General features: G+C 44.0%; 1 protein-coding gene across 3 annotated transcripts in view; it reads left to right on the forward strand.

Moving 5' to 3' along the window:
* Window positions 1-24,189, forward strand: part of ZNRF2 (zinc and ring finger 2) — a 57,435-nt gene that overhangs the window by 14,719 nt on the left and 18,527 nt on the right. For all 3 annotated transcript variants that reach the window (XM_081883068.1, XM_081883067.1, XM_081883066.1), the window contains exon 2: window positions 13,909-14,004. In XM_081883068.1, coding sequence (XP_081739194.1) covers window positions 13,909-14,004 — 96 coding nt within the window. The remainder of the gene's footprint in view (window positions 1-13,908; window positions 14,005-24,189) is intronic.

Here is a 24,189-nt window from a genome sequence, read left to right on the forward strand (position 1 = left end):
CATGACAACCACAATACCAGCTAGATTATTAAAAGTTCTGATTACGAATATCATTAGCCTTTTCTTTTGAATCATAGCGAAACTAAGGGAGCTGTATAACAGAACTGTCTTATTTCAAGAGAATGCCGTGAAACGTCTGAGTCCAGTTCCAGTCAACAGTAGAAGGGTGCATTGTCATTTTCCAGAATACTTATGTCCATAGACCAAATCAAAAGAAAACTGAAAGTTTTAATTTGTGCAACTAGGAAAGTAAGGGAGGAAGCTGAAGCACTGGAAGTGGTGCATGCAAGCTATCGACATATATTTCTGTCTGTCATGGCAGGAAGAATGAAAGCTGTCAAACAGATTGGTATCACATACAGCAGTGGTGTCCAAATTTTTTTCAAAGAGGGCCAGATTTGATGAAGTGAAGGGCCGTGAGGGCTGACCAAGGGGCAGACCTTTTTTTAGGATTGAAGTTGTTGAGGGTTTTTTAAGGATTTTACCCTAGGAGAAACACTGCGACAGGGGCCGGATTAAACCGACCGGCAGGCCAGATTATGCCTCCAAAATGGACTTTGGACATGCCATACAGGGACTGTATCTCCAGATGGCATAGAATCCCAGCCATGAAACAATGGTGCTGGACTGCTGTTTACATCTTATCGAAGCTAGGAGTGAATCGCTTATTCGGATTGCCCTAGAAAACATCCCAAATGCATTTGAAAGCATGGCAATTGGCACAGATGGTCAGATGCAATCTAAAAAAAGTCACCACTTTTCTGGCATAAGACGGAATAGCAAAGCAGAATACCGTATTTTTCGCACCATAGGGCGCACCGGACCATAGGGCGCACCCATTTTTTTGGGGGGAAATAAAGGGGAAAAAATTATTTTCCCCCCCCCAGGCGCGGGGCTGGGGCGGGGGAAGCTCGAGCTTCCCCCGACCCCAGCCCGCAAACAGGCAGCTCTCTGCAAGCCATGGGAGCACTCCCGCTGCTTGTGGAGAGGTCCGCGAAGCCTGGGCGCGCTGAGCTCAGCGCGCGCAGGCTTCGGCATGCTGGCAACTCCCCGCAAGGAGCCGGAGCGCTCCGGCTCCTTGCGGAGAGGTCCGCGAAGCCTGGGCGCGCTGAGCTCAGCGCGCGCAGGCTTCGGCATGCTGGCAACTCTCCGCAAGGAGCCGGAGTGCTCCCGCTCCTTGCGAAGAGGTCCGCGAAGCCTGGAGAGCGTGAGGGGTCGGTGCGCACCGACCCCTCTCACTCTCCAGGCTTCAGCGAAAGCCTGCATTCGCACCATAGGACGCACACACATTTCCCCTTCATTTTTGGAGGGGAAAAAGTGCGTCCTATGGTGCGAAAAATACGGTAGTTGACTACAGTACGTGGAAGTTCCTTGTGTTTACACCTACAGAGACTACAATAAAGCTGAAGCGTAAATAATGCTAACCTCAGTTTGCTTCTGTTTATGGAGGAAGCTGTGTAACCTTGCTGAGTTTCTTATTCTACACTTTAAAAACCTGGAGATGATCTCCATTCATGTTCTATTTTCCAAGCTTCATAAGTAAAATCCTTCCTAATTAAAATTACTGCTTTAGAAGGCTGGCTTGGCATGATTCAGAATGGTGAGGTTTGTCCCTGTGCAATCCCTGCCTATTTAAAGCGCTCTCAATCTTATCTATACAAAACCTTACAGGGAAAAATGCAGACATAATTTAAAAAATAAAATTATTATACTGCATTTATATAGCTGTTCCTTAACAGTTTTGCTCTTCATTATTTTGTTCATTTTTGTAGGTCTTGTACTTATACATTTTCTTATTGTGTACTCTGGGGGGCGGGGGGGGAATCATCTTGTTGTTAAAACATATATACCCGAATGGTATGGAAAAATTGCACATATGCAGCGTTCTGGCCTGTCATTTTTTTGATTGAGGGGCATTGTTTTCAAAATCTTTTTCCTGCAGAAGCCCTCTTCTAATCCTACAAGTGCCCTACCCTTTTCATTTCATGCCTCCGCACGTTGACAAGGGAGTAACAAATAGTTTATACCACTCAAATTACATTTGACTAAGATTTCTTTTAGGCAAAAGTTTTGCAGCACAAAATATTTCTCATGCAAAATGCAGCACTGGAAGAAAAAGTGAGCCCTGACACAACTCAAGGGACAAGTGCTGACTGACTCACACTCTCTCTCTCTCTCTCTCTCTCTCTCTCTCTCTCTCTCTCTCTCTCTCTCTCTCACCACTGAAGTTCATGTGTTCAAAGTCCAGTGGGGTTTACTGATCCGTAGAGCATAAACAGAAGGTGGAAAGCAGTCAGTAAAGCACATCCTTAACCTGTAAGTCTTTAACTTTGTTTCGCAAGGAGTGCATCAGTTTTTTATACTACTGGCCTCTGTACGTATTTGCATTGGTGCTTTTCCAATAATACTGCTGTGCCGGTTCCACCTATGTTTATAAATAGTTACTGTAGGGAATGACTAGATAAAGCAGGTGCTCTGTTCCTGCATTTCAGATACTTGTGGTTGATTGAAATATGTATGTTAGTTATTGGCCAGAAAGCCTGTATCTGTAGGCACTGATGGAGACTGGCATGGGATGTGTGTTCCAGAAGCTGATTGTTTCATTGTATGTGATGAGAGGTGGTTTTGAGACTTCATGACCAAGTCGTACCTTGGAAGTCAAACGGAATCCATTCCGGAAGTCTGTTTGACTTCCAAAACATTCGGAAACCTAAGCTTCTGATTGGCTGCAAGATGCTTTTAGCTGCTTGGAAGCAGGTGAACTAGCAAGGTGTGTGGGTATTTTTGGGCAGTGTTGTTGTTGTTGTTAGAATTAATACTACCCAGAGGTCTTAGGGAAAGACTCCAAAGGTCTCTGGTTATTTCATGGTCGGATTGCTAGCTCCTGAAAGCTAATTCTATGTTGCTAATTCTATGTTCCACTTGCTTGCATTAGTTAAACTGGTCACTTCACCAGGCAGACAGAATATTCAACAATATCAAGTGGAACACTTTAAGAGGTGTCCCACTTAATGTCCCTTCTCCCCCCTAAAAAGTTGTGACATGGAGATTTTCTGGTTGTCTTACACTTTAATAGGAAAATATATGCAGAATACACACACACACAGAGAGAGAGAGAGAGAGAGAGAGAGAGAAAATATCAATATATATTTTGAGATGAATTTTTAAAATCTGCACTTTGAGTCTACATTGGCTTACAAGGCTTTTTTTGTGTTTGTTCTGCTGCCTCACCCCCATATAGCCTACCTGGCACTGAAATAAAAGCCAAGAAAACGTATTGTCACTGCACCTAGAGCAATTGCTGTACCATATGCTTCACCAACACAATGCTTCAGTTTCAGTGAAATATGTTCGCTGCTTTTTGCAACCAGGTACCAGGGAACAAAATGCAGGCATATCGGGTCTGTTATGAATGGGACAGTTATGTGATTTGTAGCTTTTTCTCTTCAAAACATTTGCAGTTAGGAGCTGGAATGTCTTAGTTGTCACTCTGTTTTGAACAGAATAGTTTCATGCATAGGATCTCTGACAGAGGTTTCCTCTGACTTCTATTTAAGATCTTTTAGTTGGTAATGTTAAGGAGTGATTCTGAAACCCCTTGGATGCCAAGCATAAGATTTTATCACTGAGGATTACGTGTGCTTGTCCTTCATAACAAGCTGCAGTAAGTTTGTGTGTCAACAAGGTACAAAATGTATTGTTCAAAATGGGCCTTTGGTGAAAGCCAGACTCTGGGTGTTTTCCTCAGAGGTCTGCCCTTTGCTTCTCTGTAGTGAGCTTCCAAGCACTAGAAAGTATTCTGAAATGCATTTAATGGGTTCTGAACCAAGTTATTTCCAAGTATACTTTTCAGCTGATTGGGATAACAACTGATGTTACTTTTTCTCATGGCTAATTCTTCTGTGCTTGGGGAAAGCACATTATTAATGAGGTGTTGGTAAGATAGACCTCTTGAAAACCCAGTCAGATGCATTTGATGCTAAAGTCAGTTTAATGTATACATACTTTAATACATTCTTTAATAAGAGTTAATTCCTCTCAATACAGGGGTATAGCTATACAAAGAAGTCCAATAGAATCTTCAGTGACCACAGCGTTAAAAAAAAAAATCTACCAAACATCAGAGGTCATCCTTTGGGCCATCTATATTCCAAAAATGCAGAAACTGTATAAGGACAGCTATAATATTGCAAAAGCAGTGTTAAACTTTTATCTGTTAATTTTTTTCTCATGCTTCTTTGAGTTATGAAATCAGATGCATAAATTAGTTAAATAAGCAAATAAGAAACGGTCACATTGTAAATTAAGTGGGAAAACACTCAAATGGCTGAGGAGTTGAGCAGGTTAAAATACCACAAAATAATTTAAAGTTATCTATTTCTTTTTTTGACCTGAAATGGATTAAAATTCTGATTTCCCACAGGAGCCAGTTCTTCAACATTTTTAAAGTAGTTGTGTTGACACTCCTTAAGCACTTGTATGAGAAAATTAATTGATCCTTATATAGTACACGTCTGCTTCCTCCCCCCCCCCGCCCCCGGCCAATAAATTTGGTCTCAAACTATTGTTATTGAAGATTGCATTTGCATCGGGTACCTGATGCTGTTTTCCTGCTTAGCATTTGCCTTTAGCTCAGCGGCAACCACAAGATGAAGTAGGCCTTATTTGCATTTTGGCCCTGCTCCATTCAGAACTCTTTTACTCTGTGTTGTGCTTTACATATTCTGCACCAACGCACGTAACGAAATAGTGAATGTAAAGCGGTCAAGTGCTGCATTTTGTAGCTGCTTCGTACCTTTGCTGGTATAAAATGAAACATGCTAGCCTAAGGGCCAGCCTTACCATTAGTCATAGTGAGGCAATTACCAGTGTGCACAGAAACACAGGGCCGATCACCTGAACTCCTTGGCTATTCGCTTCTGTTAAAGATCAGAACTATGTGTGCCACGAGCTTGTCATGCACTCTCTAAGCTAGCCTGCTTCCCTTGGGTGCACTGAAGGATGCTGTCCCATTGCCAGTGTTGAATCAAGATTCAGCTGCCAGCCCAGTCAGCTTCTGTCCATGGAATGGAAGGGGCAGCTTCTTGTTCTTTGCCTCAGGCAACCAAATGTTTTAGGCCAGCCCTGTGCAGTCAGACTGTTCTACTGCATGTAGTAATGACGTTAAGTGGGATAACATTTCTTAAGAAATAAAGGTATAATGCTAAATACATTTTCAAGTGACCTTGGTTCTCTTTTATTTCTGAATAACTTTCAACAGAGTTTTGTGGTACCTTAAAACTAACAATTTCCCCCCCTGGTGTAAGCATTCATGGCTTAGGGTCAATTTCAGTAGGCAAATATTTTGTTTGCTGAAGCAAACAAATAGAGCAGCCCCTCTGGTAAATAAATACAGTACTTTACCAACTTTCACTAGCGTATGTTTTTTCTTTGTTGCGTTAGCTAAAACTTGCTGCGGGCTCTGACAGTTCCGTTTCCTCTTTCCCTTTAGCGATCAAAGTTGGTACAAAAAACAACTGCTATCAGTGGAGATGCTTGATTCTTAACTGTCAGTTTTACTGTTGTTTGTTACAACTTACTTAAAAATAATCTATGTAGTGCTTGGTTATAAGGGAACCTTAAAGAGGTTTACACAAAATACAAAGTGAAACATTAAAATTATCAATAGATATTCAAAAGATGATTAAAATCAATAGTAACTGAAAAGAAATAAAACACATGAAACGCATAAATGTCTTCGATTTAAGCAAGGGCCAAAAAAAGAAAAGAAAAATACTGCAAAGGGGCTGTTTTCTGGGTGGAATGGGAGGAAACTGGTGGAAAAGCACTGTTAGGCCGATTTGTTCATTAGTTAGGGAGCTGTTTCCTAATAGGCTCGAGTAATGCGAGACCTGATTATCTTTAAGAGGAGCCATTTGGTGTGGGACCAGGCAGGGGGGGAGGGGCTTCCATGCCATCCTGGTAGTGCATGATCCAGCTGTTCTTCCTTTACTCACCAGATAGAGAGTGCAAGTTGGCACTCTGTTGACTGTGCAGTTCAAATGGATGAGTGTGCATCTTACCTTGTGTAGATGGCTTTTTCTCAGGTAACCCCATCTCCCCCCCCTTTTTGCCCCCTTTTTCTTCCTCAAGGTTCTTTCTTTAGAGACATCAGCATTGCCCTGATACGCTGTTTCTGCTCTTCTTGTTTCTAGGCAGCATGCTGATGGACCATCTGTTTTTTGTTTGGGAACTATTCTCCCCCCCTTGCATGACAGCTGTGGCTTTATGGTTAGACTGGCTTTTAGATACCTCACATTAAAGTAGATAACATATCTATTTTAGATACCAATATGGACCTTTGGGTAATTAAAGAATATTGGATTGATTTACAAATAATTGCCAAGAAGGAGCGGGAAAGAAATGCATTATCATCTGTCTCACCTATGTGATCAGCTATGAAATATTGTGTTTTGATTCGACTTTAAAAGTAAGGTTAATTAAAGTTCTTGTTTAACCTACCCTATAGTTGTTGTTGGCATCTGTCTCAAGAGACTATGGATCACACCTCCGGGGTGGGAGGTCAAAACTCTGGAGAATCACAGCGGCTGCTGTGACTGCAAAGACCCATAACTTGTAACGGGTGTGTCTCACATTATTTTTGCTGTATTAGCAGCACCAAAGTGACCCCTTTGGGCCACAAGCCTTGACAGTGTGTATGGAGGTCTGGGGCTGCCCAGACAACAAGACGCCCCCTAGCCTTGCTAATGTCCAAAAGAAAGCAGAGCAATACATTTGGCACCAGCTTAGCAACTATTGAAAAGGCCAACCTTGGAACAAGTGGATTGTAACAACTATCACCCAGTTGCAAATACATCCTTCCTGAGGAAGGGATTGAAAGAGTTGTGGCAGAACAACTGCAGACATACCTGCATGAGACTGCCTATCTGGATCCATGCCAGTCTGGGTTCAGGCCTGGGTTTGGGATCAAATCTGCTTCGGTCACTCTGATGGGTGACCTTTATAGAGAGAAGGACAGTGGGAGTGCAATCCTACTCCTGCTCATTCTCTCAACTGTCTTTGATACCATGGTTGAAAACGGTATCCTTTTGGACTGACTCTGTGGGATGGATATTGGTCTCACGGTGCTACCTTGGTTCCATTGCTAGCTGAAGGGTCATTAACAAAGTGTAGCATTGGGATACTGCTCTTCAGCCCCTTGATGCAGTGGCGTAGTGTGGGGGGTGCAGGGGGGGCCAGCTGCACCGGGCGCAACATCTGAGGGTTAGGGTTAGGGGGCGCAAATCCACGGGTTAGGGGGTGCAAATTACTTGCCTTGCCCCGGGTGCTGACAACCCACGCTACGCCACTGCCTTGATGTTTGCGTTCTGAGGTGTCGCAGGGCACTATTTTGTCCCCAATGCTATTCAACATCTGTATGAAGTCTTTGGGAGCAGTCATGAGGAGTTTGGAGACAAGTATCAGCAGTATGCTGATGATACCCAACTCTACTTATCCATTTCATCTGAATCAGGAGAGGCTGGATTACTGTAACACACTTTTTGTGGGATTTCCCTTGTATCTGGTCCATAGACTGCAACCAGTGCAGAATGCATTGGCCAGGCTCCTCACGGGAGCAAATTACAGACAACATGTTACTCTACTGCTGAGAGAACTGCACTGTTTGCCAATTTGCTCTCGGACCAATTCCAAGGCTCCTTTGTGAATTCACAAAGCCCTGAACAACTTAGGCGTGAAGTACCACTTCATCTCTTGTACTCCACCTCAGTCACGGAGATCTTCTGGGGGTTCTCCATGACCTTGAAGTTTAGTTGGCCTTCATTAGGAACCAATCCTGTAGTGTGGCAGATCCTTTTCAACAGGTTTTCACAATATGTTTTTAATATGTTCATTGATTATTATTTTTTGTATTTTATGTTGTAAGCTGCCTTCATATATTTTATGAATAGTCATAGTCAAAATTCAGCACGTTCCCTTCTAAACCAGAATTTGCACACCCACTAAACAGTAGTTTCACATTTTTGTTAAGAAGTGAGTCTGGATGCTATTGACCATTTTTAGCATTGGTGCAGGTATAAGATTAAACTATGGTTAAACTGGACAAGGGGAGGAATTGCATGTTCCTGAGCATGATTTCTAACTCACAAACCCAAGTAAGTCTGCAGGAGCTAGCACTATTTCTGCACTAGGCCTGAAGCAAAAAGTTGCATCAGAACCTGACCTTCGCATTTATCTAACGGAAATTTCCATCACATATGTATGTATTACATTCTGACTTTTTTTGTCATTGATAAGGTTTTCCTTTCTTTCTTTATTGCTGCTGTGTTCCTCCAGGAACCATTAGCTATTGGTAAGTATTTCAATTAAATCAGATTTTACAAAGTTTTGCCTAGTGAGGACATTAGACCCTCGCTGATTTCAGTGAAAACTTTGTATCCGATGGACATGTCTGTTACCTTCAGTGCTTTCTCAGGTAGTTGCTATTACCCAGTTGAAGAAATTGTTGGAAGTAAGAACAATCAGGACACTGAAGTCTGTGTTTGGACTTCATGGTAGACCATGGTTTATTGTGAAGGGAACAAGCAGCCCTGAGCTTTGGGCTTGCATGCTCCCCCATCCCCTCTCCTCCTTCACTTCCTCTTGGTGTCCATTAGGAGAAGAGATTGGAAGCTTTTGCTTCCGTTTTTGATTAACTTCAGTTTAGTGTGTGTGTGTGTGTGTATATATATATATATATATATATATATATATATATATATATATATGGAAACAGTACAAACAGTATTGTGAGCATCTTAAATTATGCAAACTGTAGCCGTGGCAGAAATGGAAGGCTGTGCTATTTGTGTCAAGCTTTTCATAATGAAAGGGGATGTCCTGCTTGATTCTCAGTAACAGTTTTTAAAGTACTTTTTAAACTATTTGTTAGGGTGCTGAGAGTTCCCAAGCAGTGTTCACAACCAGCGTGTCCCCCCCCCCCCCGTGGGATAGCAAAGCCAGTAGCAGCGCATCCTAACTGATCTTTCTTTACCCCATATCCAGTGCAAAAGAAGCCAGTCTAGGCTATTGATAGAAAATTCTTGGCAAGCAAAGAGAGATAAAAATAGTAATTAATCCCTGAAGTCTCAAGCATCTCCATGTGTATAGTGTGTTTGTATGCTTTTCTCCTTTAGCATCCGACTGAAGGAAGTGATTTATTGTGCATTTTTAATCCCTGTGGCACTTTGGTGAATACTGGTGGCATGTTATGTGGCAAAGGCTGCAGTTACTTGTGTTTGAAATTGCACAAATGGCTTTAGTGTCTCAATTAAACTCAACATCTTATATTTTATTCTGTGAACCACCCTGAGATCTTGTGACAAAGGGTGGTATACAAATTTAATAAATAAGATTGAAATAAGAATACTAACATAAACATACTGAATGCCTGAACATATCCATTAAACTTATTACATTCTTTTTTTGTATTGCCACTTAATAAGCTTCTGGGTGAAGAGAGAAAATGGAGGTTATTAGGATGATCTGGAAACAAGAATGTAGCCCATCTGTTGAGAAGGCCTGCACTTATATAATGCAAAACCATGGTTTGTTCAGGCCATAGTTTAACAAACCACAAGTTAACCATGAGTCAAACAATGACTTTTCCCTCCATTTGCTTTATAGCTGCTCTTGCCAGATGCCGTTATGGCTTGATGAACATTTGGGCTGGGGTAGGCAACTGTCAGATGGCTGTTGCAGTTGCTCGAGAGTAATCAGGCAGGACTCCAACCTGTCTTTTACAGGCTTTATTTTGGTGCAAACTACTTACAGTGAAAAGCCCCAAAGCTCATGTCTGGCTCAATCGCTAGCAGAATCCGGGAGTGGTCATCTTTTGGACCTCCCCCAACATAAGAGTTTCATTACCGCCAGCCTTCTCCTTCCCTCTTTGCGACTTAGACTACTGCGTAGGATGGGCGATGGCAAGGGCGTGTTTCCCTCCTGTCCGGCTTGCCCAGGAGTGGTGTTAAGGCTCCCACCAGCATCCTCTGGTCCTTGTACCTCTTCCCCACCTGAGGGGGGGCTTTCCTCCTCACTGGAAGAAGAACTGCTTCACAAGATTTTCAGAGGCTCCCTGTAACACAACTGCCCTTCTATTTCTTGCCTCTGAGCCAATGGCAGTTCCCTGACAGCAATTAACAGTGGTTAAGGAAGAATGCTGTGTTAACTTGGCTTGTAAAACAGCAAACTGTGGCTCCAGAAAATGGTTTGTTGGCAATAAGCAAACTTTAGTTAAGCTGCTGTGCTCGGCTTGCATATAATGCTAAGCCACAGTATGATTTAGTGGCTTAGTGTTTTTGTGAAAACCAGGCCATTCTTGCAAGTTTTTAGTTGTGTAAGTAGGAAGAACCACCTTTATAAACCACTTGGAGGTTTTATTCACAGTTAAGCAGTATACCGATTTTGTTAAATTAAAATAAAATGCTGCAATACATTCCTCAAAACTAGCTGTGACACTCTGCTCTCATCAGGTGTGTTCTGAACCAAATGATCCTTTGAAAACCAAGGGGTGAAATTTGAAGCTGAGTTTTTGAAGAAGCTAATGGGTCTGTTTGTGTGTGCGCGCACACGCCTGATCTCACTTTAACCATCTTCTGGTTTTTGGGTGAGCAGGATACACTGCTCTATATACCCCTCTTCTTCTTCTTTTCTCTATAAGGGTTTAAACCTTCTCTTTTTAAATGAAAACTAAATTATCTAAATCGCCTGTGTAACTTTATCTAGAAGGCTTTTGTTTTATTGAAGGTACAGGATGACCATATTCACACGTAATGCTAAGCCATACTACTGGCTCCAGGAGGAAGAATGTGCCCACTTTCCTCCTCCCGGGCCCCTTTAGCTCTGTGTGGTGTGGCAGGTTTGGCTCAGTGTGTTATCCAAACCCAGGGTTGTGCTTGAACTCTCTCCCTAACCACAATCTGTACTCAGGGTTTGTTTTTGGGTTCGCTGCCAAGATGCACTGCCTCTCCCCAAATGAACTGACTCAGACCCTGCAATCATCACCTGAGGCCCTTCTTCGTACGCCTCCTCTGAGAGAGGTCCGGATGGTGGCAGCACGAGCATGGGCCTTTTCGGTGGTGGCTCCCTGTTTTGGAATGCTCTCTCCAGTGAGGCTCGCCTGGCGCCTTCATTATATATCTTTAGGTGCCAGGCAAAAACATTCCTCTTCTCTCAGGCCTTTGACTATCTATGGCCTTTTAAACTGTGTGTGCGCAAGTTAATGTTTTTGTTTATTATTATGATGTGTATTTTTGTGGTTTATATTGTAAGCTACCATGTGATCCTTGGATGATGGGTTGTATAGAAATTTAACTGATGATGTTGATGATGTTAGGACCAGGGAGTAGCAAGTTCCTCTCTGGGTTTAGCACATTTTCAGTAAGCCTACAGTTTTCAGCATGTAATAAATACTACTTCCCACTTTGAGTTTTGTTTGTATATTGCTCTGTTCTCATTCTGGTTCTGTTCCTGTTACTAGTATAGAATAAGTATACTGGTCAAGTGATGTTCCTCTTTTGACAAGAAGGCTTTCTGGATTTGTTGGTTAGGCAAGGGGGCTGTTCACTTAAAGGAAATGTTGCCTTATTGTACCAGTTTTCAGATTAGGCATTCAGAAGACTTTGCCAATGTACACCTTCAGTGTATCTTATGTACCTGCTTGGTTTTTTCAAATGAAAAAGACACTTCCCTCTTTATTACATTGGTCAAAATTGTGGGAGTTATTTTCATAAGCTAAACTAGAACAAAACTAGACATCAATTCAAAACATCAAGGAGCTGGGTTCAGGAGATACTCAGGGGTCATTCTCTGCCATTTTTCACACATCATATCCCCCCCACCCCACAATACAGAACTTATATCAATGTATCATCATATCTGAACTACAACACAAGTAGATCAAAAAGCTATTGCAAGAACGTCCATGAATGTTCCCTTCAGCCAGGGATGGGGGAACAGGTGGCCCTTCAGAGGTTGTCAAACCCCAATGAGCCCCAGCCAGCAGGACCAAAAGTCAGAGATGATGGGAGTTGTAGTCCGGCAACATCTAAAGGACCCCAGGTTGCCCCGGCATCTTGCACTTTTTGTGTAAAATAAAATGCTCGTTTCTTCTTTTTCCTTCATGAAAAGTGGATTTGTTTAGAGTTCAGTAGCATGTTGCCTGAAACAAAATTAATTCCGGAGTAGTATTTTATTGTCTCTCATCCTGGTTTGTACTTTGTAGTTTCCTTGACCTCATGCAGTGACTAAAAACGGAGGTTTTGCCTTGATTGCCGGATTTATCTCAAACTGTAGCTTACTATGACCATGCAAACATGCTGACTTCCAGCAGAAGCTTGTACTCATCTAAAATATTCCCTGGTCCTTTTAATGCTAACAATATGTAAGTGTAAAATCACAATTGTACAATTGTTGGTTGGTTGGTTGGTTGGTTTATTCCATTATTTTGTTTGATAATGGGGTTTGCCATGGTATCTAGACTTACAGTAACATTGCCATATCAATAATGCAGGATCATAGTATTTAACTTCTTTTCTATTTCTATGGCAAACGTGTTTTCTGTGGATCTCCAAGTCAGTATTTCTGATTTAACAGGAGAGGGGGAGCAATGGTGAATTTCATCTATTCCAATATTGGGGTTGTCAGACTTTTCTTGAACTTTTGTGTAACATTCAAAACAGCCTAATCTGGTGGACAGAAAGTCTTAAGCATATAGAAATATTTACATCTTCATAAAAATAGTTAGCATTTATTGGACATCTCACAAGTTTTAATTTGTGCATTTTTAATGTAAAAGTGGAGCTGTCTGTCTCATATTCATTTTATAAAGCCAGAAGAGGTTATTACTTGCTGATATTGTTCTTAAACAAAGCTAAGATTATCAGAAGTGAAGTATACAACAGATGCTGTACTGGAAATCAGACACCACAATTCACTGTGCAATTGTGGTCATGCAGATGTCTAGCCTCTCTGACCTAGTTTCATGCAAAACTGATTTAATCCTTCCTAGTCCTAATTATGGGGTTGCTAGTATGTGACAGGGATAGAGAGATTCCTACATATGTAGGGTAAGGTCACAACAAGGATTTTCAGAGACTACATTGTGATGAACTGGTTCCTTGGGCAGAGTCGTAGCTATGGGGCATCTAGCTGGGTTTTTTACCCCTGGTGAAGCCGCCAGAGGAGGGCCATTGATGCTCCCAACCTGTGTGTGTGTGCGTGCGTGCGTGCGCAAATGTGCATGGGGGGGTACCAAACTGGGTTTTTGACCCATGTAAAATAAAGCCTAGTTTTGTCCCTGCCTTGGGCAATGTGAATCTGCAGTCATATAGTCCAGCTTTACATGAATCTTGATTCATTCTCTCTCACATTGGAAGTGAATATTGGCTAGGTTGCCATCTCTTGTCGTAGGCCACTACCAGATTTCACAAGGTGAAGTTTTTTGAGCTGAGAGCCAACTTAGTTTAGCCCAGAACTGAACTGCTTCCACACACTCTCTTTTCCCAGTTTGTATCAAAATGAATTTGCAAAGAATAAAGTATGCCTGCATCATTAACTTGTATTAAGCGCAAAGCACCTGTCCTCTAAAGCAGTGTTGTCCTTTAATACCTGTGTATAATGACACTTCCATAAACCAAAGAAATATTTTGATTTACATATCATGAAAAGATGAGCTATACAAAAGTTCCAGTTACAGATAGGTAGCCGTGTTGGTCTGCCATAGTCAAAACAAAAAAAATTCCTTCCAGTAGCACCTTAAAGACCAACTAAGTTAGTTCTTGGTATGAGCTTTCGTGTGCATGCACACTTCTTCAGATACAAAAGTTGTCACACTTCTCAATATTTTTCTCTCCTTTTTTCTTTTTGCTTTAGGATTCAAGTGCCCTGTTTGTTCCAAGTTTGTCTCTTCGGATGAAATGGATTTACATCTTGTGATGTGTTTGACAAAACCAAGGATAACCTACAATGGTAAGAAAGTAAGCTAATTACTGCTTGTAGTACGTAACTGAATTAAGATCAGCTGTGAACTAAGTTGATACAATTATTTAAACCAGCAGATACAAAGAACTATTTACTAATGCTTACTTGACACTGATAAAAAACCTCACATTTCTGCTGACCCATTCTGTTAATTAATTCATCCATTTCATTTCTAGTCTGCCCTTGATGCCTCTCTTAAATGTTTTTGTTTTCATTTCATTCTTCAAGAGCCATAATCATTCTAGTTGGGAAACTAGTTGGGATACAATTATTGTTTGGACATAAAATCTTGGTATTTCAGTCGTGCAAGTCAGTCTTTTCTAGTTTCCTTTTTGGTGTTGTCTGAATGGGGCACAAAAATATCTCCTTCCTCTGGAGTAGAGTACTGAAAATGAAAATTGGTTATATCAGAAATCCTGGCAATAATTGACCATCAAGGCTAAAACAAAAAATTGTGTCAATATAGCAGGTCATTGAAGAGCAGATACATTTGTGGGTCACAAACAGCAGATTTAAGTTAGTAAACCAGGAGTTGGTGGTTCTGTCTGTTTTGTTCCCAGATTCTTTTATCCAGATGCACACTTACTTAACTTCTCGTAAGAGTACAGAAATAATATAATTAACAAATAACATTTTAGCACTGAGCAATCCTGAGCAAAACATTGGGTTCAGATACACCCCTCTCCTTTTGCCCTCTTTTTCCTGTGTGGCAAGAAGAACAACTTCTACTGAGTTTACTTTCAATTTAAAAGGATCTCTTCGTAATGTTATTTGGAAACCAGGAATCCTGGTTTAATACAAACAGTAGCTGCCAAACAATATAACTTGCATCACCCATGGTTTGAATTTGGTTTGTTTAGGAATTAATCATTGCTTTAAACTAGGATTCCTTGTTCACATAATGCCAAGTTGAGAATATTTGGAAATAAAAGTAAGCACTACAGAAGTCTTTCTTGTGGCTGCGTGGAAGGAATAAGGGGGGCTATGTGAGCCCAATACTTGCTTGGGTTCAGTGTGTCTCATCCATATAATGTCAAACTATGGTTTAGCATTTTGTGTGATCCAGTGAGTCCTATTGTATGTACTTTTTACTTTCTGTGGTCAGACATTGGGTCCCTATCTTTTCCTTAAAACTACAATGTGGAGAAGTGTGTAGGCTTGAGGGTATAGATACTATATAGTATCTATACTATATAGATACAGGAATATTTCTGTTGCATAGAACATGGGTTAGAACATGTGACAAGTGGTTCCTTTTTATAACATCAGAAGTTCTCAGACCACACAAAATGTTGTGTTTTAGTTAAGTATTATATGTTTGTTTAATTTTGGGATACTTTCTGTTGTAATGTACTGTGATGGGACGATGAGCTGCTTGTGCGTAAAATGCAAGTCCCTCAGAGTTTGATCAGGTTTTCAAACCTCTGCCTGTGACGGAGCCCCTCCAGCATGGCTGCGTCAATCACTAGTAGAATCCGAAAGTGGCTGCTTTCGGAATCGTTTCCAACATAAAAGCTCTTTAACGGAAACACGTCGTCTGGCCTCTCGGCGTGACAGTTTCCGGCGAGGTGTGGGTGTCCCTATAGGAGGTCCTGAGACCTCCCCACTGTTTTCGCTGGAAGCGTCTCTGAGCCATCCCTCCGACTCACTTTCCCTTGGAGTTCTTGCTCGCCCTCTACTGGTTCCCTCTTCCGCTGCTACTCCTCTCTCAACCTCAGTGAGCCTTTGCGCCCCCGGCGCTTTAGATGGCAGTTCCCTGACATCCACCTCCCCTCCAGGGCCCCCTTCACCCCCTCCCGTCTCCTCCCCTACTGGCGGTGAGGAGGTAAAACCCCTGAAAGAACCTCCTTCATCTTCCGACGTCGCGAACACTTCCCTCCACTTGTTGCTGTTCCTACTCTCTCGGTAATCTTCGTCATCGGAGTCCACTCCCTCTTCCAACTCCGACTCCGCGAACCCTTCCATTTCCTCTTCCTCATCGGTGGTGCCGAAATACTCCCTCCTAAACCTTGCTATCGGCTGAGGTTTCCTCAGGAACCTTTGGTGGAACGTTTCTGTTAAAACCTCGTCATTGACTTCCTCTGCATTCACCCAGGTGTTTTCTGACTCCGGTTCCCCTTCCCACGCCACCAAATACTCCACCTGATTTCCCTTCCACCTGGAATCGAGGATTTCCGCTACATGGTTGCGGCGTTCCCTCTCTTCCAAGGCTGGTCCCCTGACGTACTCCCCTTCACGTCCCCCCCTGTATGGTGACAGTAACGACCTGTGGAACACTGGGTGCAATTTCATGTGGTTGGGTAATCGGAGTTTGAAAGCTACCGGGTTGACCTGCTGAATGACCTCAAAGGGTCCCAATCTTCTGGGCCTCAATTTCTTACAACCCCCTTTGAACGGCAACCCTTGGGTTGACAACCACACTTGATCCCCCACCCTTATGGTTTCACCTTCCCTTCTGTTCTTGTCTGCCTGCTTCTTATATTGTGCCTTAGCCCTTTCTAAGTTGAGCTGGAGCTGATGATGGATCGCTTCCATCTCTTCTACAAAATGTTCAGCCGCTGGGACGCTCCATCTCTCCCCTCCTTCCCCTGGAAATGCCCTGGGGTGACACCCGTAATTAGCCAAAAAGGGACTCATCCCTGTGGACACATTCTCCGCATTATTGTAGGCAAATTCTGCCAAAGCCAACTTTTCGACCCAATCGTTCTCTCTGTCATTGACATAACACCTCAGATATTGTTGAAGAATGCCATTTGCTCTTTCCGCCTGCCCGTTGGTTTCAGGGTGCTGGGCAGTTGAAAAATTGACTTCCACGTGCAGCAAGCTCATGAGCTTCCTCCAGAACCTGGAAGTAAATTGTTTGCCGCGATCTGAGATCACCCTCAAGGGAGCCCCGTGCAACCTAAAGATGTGTTCTACAAACAACTTCGCTGTTTCTTCCGCTGTGACTGCATGTGAGCATGCTACCAAGTGGCACATCTTAGTTAACAGGTCTACTACTACCATGATGGCTGTTTTCCCCTTGGACTTTGGCAGATCCGTCATAAAATCTATTGATATTGCTTCCCAAGGCCGTTCTGGTGTGGGTAATGGTTCTAATAACCCTGCCGGCGCCCTTCTTTCCCCTTTGGCTCGCTGACATTGGTCACACCCTCTTACATACTCCCTTACATCTTCCCTCACCTTAGGCCACCAAAATTCCCTGGTAACCAACCACATGGTCTTGTGTTGTCCAAAATGTCCCGCCGTGGGGCTATCATGCAACTGCTTGAGTACTCTCCCCCTCAATTCACCTTCGGGTATATACAGTGCCCCTTTGTAATACAATGCCCCATTTCTTTCCTCAAAACCTCCGGGACTCTCGCCCTCCCCCCTGAGACCTCTGAGCTTATCCTGGGCATATTCATCATTTTCCGTTTCCTCTACCAGTTCTCGTTGCCCCACCAGCGCCGCCCCACACACCCAGCGGTCCTCAGGGATGACATGTCTCTCTTCGATCACCCCCTCCCCTTCCCAATACTCTGGTTTGCGTGAGAGCGCGTCCGCCCTGACGTTTTCTGGGCCTGGCACATAACAAATTTCAAAGTTGAATTTGGAGAATTCCTGTGCCCATCTCACTTGTCGTTGGTTGAGCACTCGAGCTGTTCTCCAATACTCTAAATTCTTGTGGTCGGTGCACACTTGCACCTTGTGTTGTGCCCCAATTAATAAATGTCTCCACCTCCGGAATGCTTCGTGAATGGCAAGTAGTTCCCTGTCATACACCGTGTAATTCCTCTCGGATTTGTTCAGCTTCCGCGAGAAGAAGGCACACGGTCTCCACTCCGACGCACTCCTCCCCGGTTGAAGAAGGACCGCCCCTACCGCCCGGTCGGATGCATCGGTTTCCACTCTCATGGGTTTTCGTAAATCCACATGCAGAAGTTGTTCTTCCGAGGCGAAAGCCCTTTTCAGTTCTTCAAAGGCTCGATCCGCCTCTACCGTCCAAACAAATTTCTTCTTGCTGCTGAGGCAGTCGGTGATGGGCGCCGTCAAGTGGGCAAAGTTCTTGATGAACTTCCGATAAAAGTTCCCAAACCCCAAGAATCTTTGCACGTCCTTCTTGGTCTTCGGTGTCTTCCATTCCAGTACCGCTTGGACCTTGCCTGGATCCATGGCCAATCCCTTGTCTGACAAGCGGTACCCCAGGAATTCCACCTCCTTGGTATGAAACTGGCACTTCTCCAGTTTCACCCACAGCTGGTTGGCTTGCAGCCTGCCCAACACTTCTCGAACGTCCCTCACATGCTGTTCCTCATCTTCCGAATACACCAACACGTCGTCTAAAAAGGCCACACAATTCTTGTAGAGCAAAGGTCCCAGAACGTGGTTTATAAAAGCTTGAAAACACGCGGAGCCCCCTTGTAGACCGAAGGGCATAACGAGGTATTCAAAGGCTCCCAAAGGGGTAAACATGGTGGTCTTCCATTCATCTCCCTTCCTTATGCGTATCAGATTGTACGCCCCCCGCAGGTCCAGCTTTGTAAAAATCTTTCCCTTCCTTACTCTGGTCAAAATGTCATCAATTCGGGGCATAGGGAAAGCCAGGGGCTCCGACACTGCATTGAGGGCCCTAAAGTCACACACCAGTCTCGGTTTGTCTGTGTTCTTTTTGTCCACAAAAAACACTGGGCTGCCCCCCACCGCTCGGGACTCTCTGATGAAACCTCGCTTCAGGTTTTTGTCAATGAACTCCCTCAGCTCCTGCATCTCCCTGTCTGACATGGCGTACAGCTTGCCTACTGGGAGTTGGGCCCCAGGGAGTAGGTTGATTTGACAGTCAAAGGGTCTATGCGGTGGCAGTTTGTCTGCTTCCCTTTCGCTGAATACGTTGCTCAGATCTGCGTATTGCGGGGGCACCTTCCCTTTGCCCATCACTTCCATCCCGGCTAGGGTGACTCTGTCTCCTCCCGAGACCTTCCCCTCCTTGCAGTGTTCTAGGCAATGCGCTGACCCAAAGGAGACCACCCTCTGATGCCAGCCCACTAGCGGATCGTGTAGCGCCAGCCAGCTCATCCCCAAAATGATGGGCGCTCCTCCCAGGATGGCCACATTAAACGCTATCTGTTCGGTGTGCCTTGCCACCCTCATTATCATCGGGACAGTCTGTTGGCTAACTTCTCCCCCCAACAGCTCTCTGCCGTCAATCGTAGTCACCTGCAAGGGGTTACTTAAAGGGATGGTCTGTATCTGGTGCTCAGCTGCAAACTCCTTACTCATGAAATTACAGGAGCTGCCTGAATCCAAAAGCGCCTTGATCTTTAGTGGGTGTCCGTTTGGCAGTTCTAGTAACACCTCTATCACTAAAGCGGGTCTGGGAGGTTCCGGCATGGGCACTTTCACTGCTCTTTGGCCTGGCTGCTGTGCCCCGACGGTGGCAGCCAGGCGTTGGCTTTTACTTGCTCCTTGCCTTCCTCTTCCTTTCCCCCAACAGCTCCTGCCATCCCTTGCCATTCCTTTCTTTGTGGGCAGACTCTGGCAAAGTGCCCTGGCTGTTGGCAGAGATAACATCTCTTGGCGCTCCTTCCCTCCTTCTTCCGCCCTTCACTGGGATTTGAAACTGCGCGCGCCCGCGCTGTTCCAACTTCCATCGGCTCTGCCGGCGGGAAAGGTGGCTCTGGAATGTCTGGAATGCGGAACTCCCTCCAACGGTCTCCTTTCCCTTCCCGCTTTTCCAAAGCCCTCGCCTCCTGGCGCGCTCCTATGCACAGCGCAGATTTGGTTAACTGATCCATAGACTCCGCCCTGGGCCCCCGGGAAAGCTCATCTTTGACGATTGAAGAAAGCCCCTCTTCGAAAAGCATTTGGATGGGCTCCGCCGATAGGTCCCACCCCAATTTATGAATCAGCATAGTAAACTCAGTCCAGTACTCACGGACAGATCTGCTTCCTTGCTGGCAAGCCATTAACTGCCTTCGCACCACCCCCTGCTCAATATCGCTGGAAAACATCAGGTCCATGGCACGAAAAAACTTCCTCGTGTCCTTTAGGATCTCATTATTCGCTGCCATCAGGGGTCTAACCCAATCCTTCGCCCCGGATTCGAGATGGCCAATCACAAAAGCCACTCGCGATTCCTCGTCGGGGAAGTCATCAAACTGCAAGTTTAGAGCGTATTGCATCTCTGTTCTAAAGGCATGATAGTTCCTGGGATCCCCCCCGAATTTCTGCACCAATCCTGGCACCTTTCTGGCGAGCGGGGTGGTTTTCTCCTTTCCCTTTTCTGCATCCTGAGCCCTCCTCTCCTCAAGCCTCGCCGTTTGCAGCGCCAACTGGATCTCCAACGCCCTGTACCTTTCTTCCAGGCTTGGACCCCCTCCAGCTGCTCCTGCTCCTCCGGTTCCGGCTGGGTTGCTCATGATGCTTCTCCCTGCACAAGCTGGCTTTCGGTGACTTTCGGATTGCTGTGATGGGACGATGAGCTGCTTGTGCGTAAAATGCAAGTCCCTCAGAGTTTGATCAGGTTTTCAAACCTCTGCCTGTGACGGAGCCCCTCCAGCATGGCTGCGTCAATCACTAGTAGAATCCGAAAGTGGCTGCTTTCGGAATCGTTTCCAACATAAAAGCTCTTTAACGGAAACACGTCGTCTGGCCTCTCGGCGTGACAGTTTCCGGCGAGGTGTGGGTGTCCCTATAGGAGGTCCTGAGACCTCCCCACTGTTTTCGCTGGAAGCGTCTCTGAGCCATCCCTCCGACTCACTTTCCCTTGGAGTTCTTGCTCGCCCTCTACTGGTTCCCTCTTCCGCTGCTACTCCTCTCTCAACCTCAGTGAGCCTTTGCGCCCCCGGCGCTTTAGATGGCAGTTCCCTGACATGTACATAAAGGTTTTTACTTATATTTGATAGTTTTCTAACATGCTGGTTAATCGGTGCAATTCATTCTCTCCCACAACTATTAAATTTCCATATTTTCCACTACACTCAATGATGTTTGCAGCCTTTTACAACTATGCTAAGATAATGTTTCGGGTCTCTTGCTGTCTTGCCCAGTATGTAAAACATGCTATTTTACAGGGTTTTAAAATTATTATTCCATTGGTGAAGGCATTTAGTCTAGAGAGAGCCTTGTCCTATTTGACTCTTTGAGAACTGTTGTGATCTTTTTAGATGGTTAGATATTAAATAAGCCATTGTGTGACGTGGATTTTAAAACAGATTAGAAATGTAAAGCTATTACAGTAAGGAAGTTTGTAAAGCTACTGTACAACCACAACAGTGTTTAGTATGATATTCATAGAAGACAGATCAAACCTGTTGGTGCTAGCAGTTCATGCAGAACACCAGCCGTATCTATTTAGCCTCATTGTTGCCCCATGTGAAGTATAAAGCCACACTGGAAAGAAGTTATCCACCTCTGCTGCTGTTGATTGCAAGGGAAGATGGACAGAGCAGCCTTTTCTAAGGAAGATTGCGACTTAGCTTTTTGTCCATATAGCCAGGCATCTACAAATACATGTGTGGATTCATAATACATCTTTCCAATGTCGAATGCTTCAAGCAGAGAAGCAGTGAGGGTTGGAGAAGGTTAAAAAATGGCACAAATCCATAAGGCTCTTTTATTTCCTTTTTTTGTGCCACACTGCAAATGAGAGGAATCCTGTCTCTTCCCCAAGCTCTCTGCGCATCCTGGAGATCCTGGGATGGGGAAAGATATGTGGGCAACCACACACCCAGGCTGGCTCATAAGCCAAGACTACCTTGGTCAATTGTTGCATGTAACCACCTCATTATTGCACTAACATACCTGATAAGAAATCTGAGAAAGTAGGAGGGTGCTTCATGTATCTTCACCACCCTGGAGGAGGATTTGAACAACTGGGTTACTGAGTAGCTGCACATCATGGAAAGTTTCTATCTGGTCCTCCATATCCCCCAGTCTCAGAGCCTGAAGCATGACACTTGCTACAAGGTATATTGTGCTGAAACTTTGGTTTCAGACTGCTTCTCTTCTTTCTTTTCCTTGTTCCTCACAAAAAATATGACCCTGAAAATGACCTTTACTTAGCAGTACGGAAAGACTGTAGCCCAGCTTCCACTCAACATCAAAAACAATGGCTTCATGATTCACTATGTTCTATGAACAGACAGCTGATCACTGCTCCTAAAGTGGCAATTCAGATGTCAAGTATGATACCAGTAACAAGGTTCCCTATTTGGAGAATGCACCCCCCTTGCTTCCTTATTATACTGTGTGTAGCTATAATCTGTATAGCTTGTGCAATTCTCAAGAGTTTTCTACTTGCATATTACCCTTCTGATATGCCTACCTTGTGCTATTTCTGGCTTCTGAGGTAATGGCCTTTTAACTACAGCCTGGAGCTGAGGAGTTAAAACTATTAGTGATACACTCGGTACTGAAGAGATGGAATAGAGGGCAGGAATAGCTTTTCATTTCTACTCTGTTCGAGACACTGGTGTATAGTTGTGCTGAATTTCATTTTCTTTAAATGACATGGTGGTTATACTCTCTGCAATTTTTTTTTTAAGTCAGTACTCAGAAATGCTGAGCTCCATGACCCTCATAAATAATAGAAATTGAGCATGTGTGCATAGTTTTTCTTGATTTACATAATTGTTTCTACTGTTGCAAATCAAAGGAGGGGCTAACACAGCACACTGAGTCCTTCTCAGTCAGTTTTCTTCATTCTGAGATTTTAGCTGGCACACTTTGCTACATTTGCTAAAGTTCTAGAAACTTTTATTTTTTTAAAAAGAAAAAGCTGAGATTTGCAGGAAGCTGCTTTCTGCACACTCTACCACATTGTAGAATTGCACCATATGGAGTTCTGACTGAGGGTGCGACACACATGTAGTAGTAATTCAATTGGAGGCATTCCTTCCTTCTTTAGGCCTATATTTAATTTTATTTCCTGATAGTGGGGAGTGCCCAGTGCTGCCCAGGAATTTTTCAAAAGCAAAAAATATTGGAGACCAGCATCCAAGTATCTTTAAAAGCTGCTGTCCCCACCTTGGGAACCCTTGTACTTAGTTAGTGATGCTCTCTAAAGATGTGTCCGAATTGAAAAGAGAATGAACAGACAGACAAACCACTTTCCAAAATCCATAGTAGATGACATACTAATGTTGTGCCGTGCAGTGATGACCCACAAAGGGTTAGAGCCCCCAGAAGACTACATAGGCTCCTGTGAAGGTTGGAATAATGCACATCATATTGTGCTGGTTTGGATGATGTTTTCCACGTAGAACCTAGGTCCTACTAACTAATGATTGCCCTAAAAAGTAGAGAATTGGCCAGATGATTTCTATTATCTAGGATTTTGAAATGGATTATTTAGAGGAGAAACTGCCTTTTGAACTCTGGAGCGGCTAGTTACCTTTTTGTGCCTTACTGAAAGCTGTTTCAGTCTCTGTCTAAGCGATATCTCAAGCAGCTCTGTCGTGTGGTCTCTTGCCTTAGTGTAGTAAATGTTCTTGAGCATGATATGCTATACAGCATGACAGAAAACAGCACAAAACTCAAAAGAGAAAGCTCTAGGGCAGCTTGCTGTCTTGTTCAATTTGGAATGTTAATTCACTCACAGGCAAGGATTCAAGGTTATAAAAACCTGAGCACTGTGCTTTGTACCCCTGCAAGTGAAGGTCCAACATGCCTACACCAAATGTTGGCAGTCCAGGAATCACAAAATGTTGTACTTTATCCTTTGACTCTTGGAATAATAACAACTTCTCCTCCTCCTCCTCCTCCTTCTTCTTCTTCATACCCTGCCCATCTGACTGGGTTTCCCCAACCACTCTGGGCTGCTTCCAACAAAATATTAAAATACAGTGATCTGTTAAAAGCTTCCCTAAACAGGGCTGCCTTCAGATGTCTTCTAAAAGTCTGGTAGTTATTCTTTTTGACATCTGGTGGGAGGGCATTCCACAGGGCGGGTGCCACTACTGAGGAGACACTCTGCCTGGTTCCCTGTAACTTGGCTTCTCGCAGCAAGGGAACCGCCAGAAGGCCCTTGGCTCTGGACCTCAGTGTCCGGGCAAAATGATGGGGGTGGAGACGCTCCTTCAGGTATACTGGGCCATTTAGGGCTTTAAAGGTCAGCACCAACACTTTGAATTGTGCTCGGAAACGTACTGGAAGCCAATGTAGATCTTTCAAGAGCGGTGTTATGTAGTCTTG

Source organism: Podarcis melisellensis (assembly GCF_964234715.1).
Source record: "Podarcis melisellensis genome assembly, chromosome: 12".
Lineage (NCBI taxonomy): Eukaryota > Metazoa > Chordata > Lepidosauria > Squamata > Lacertidae > Podarcis > Podarcis melisellensis.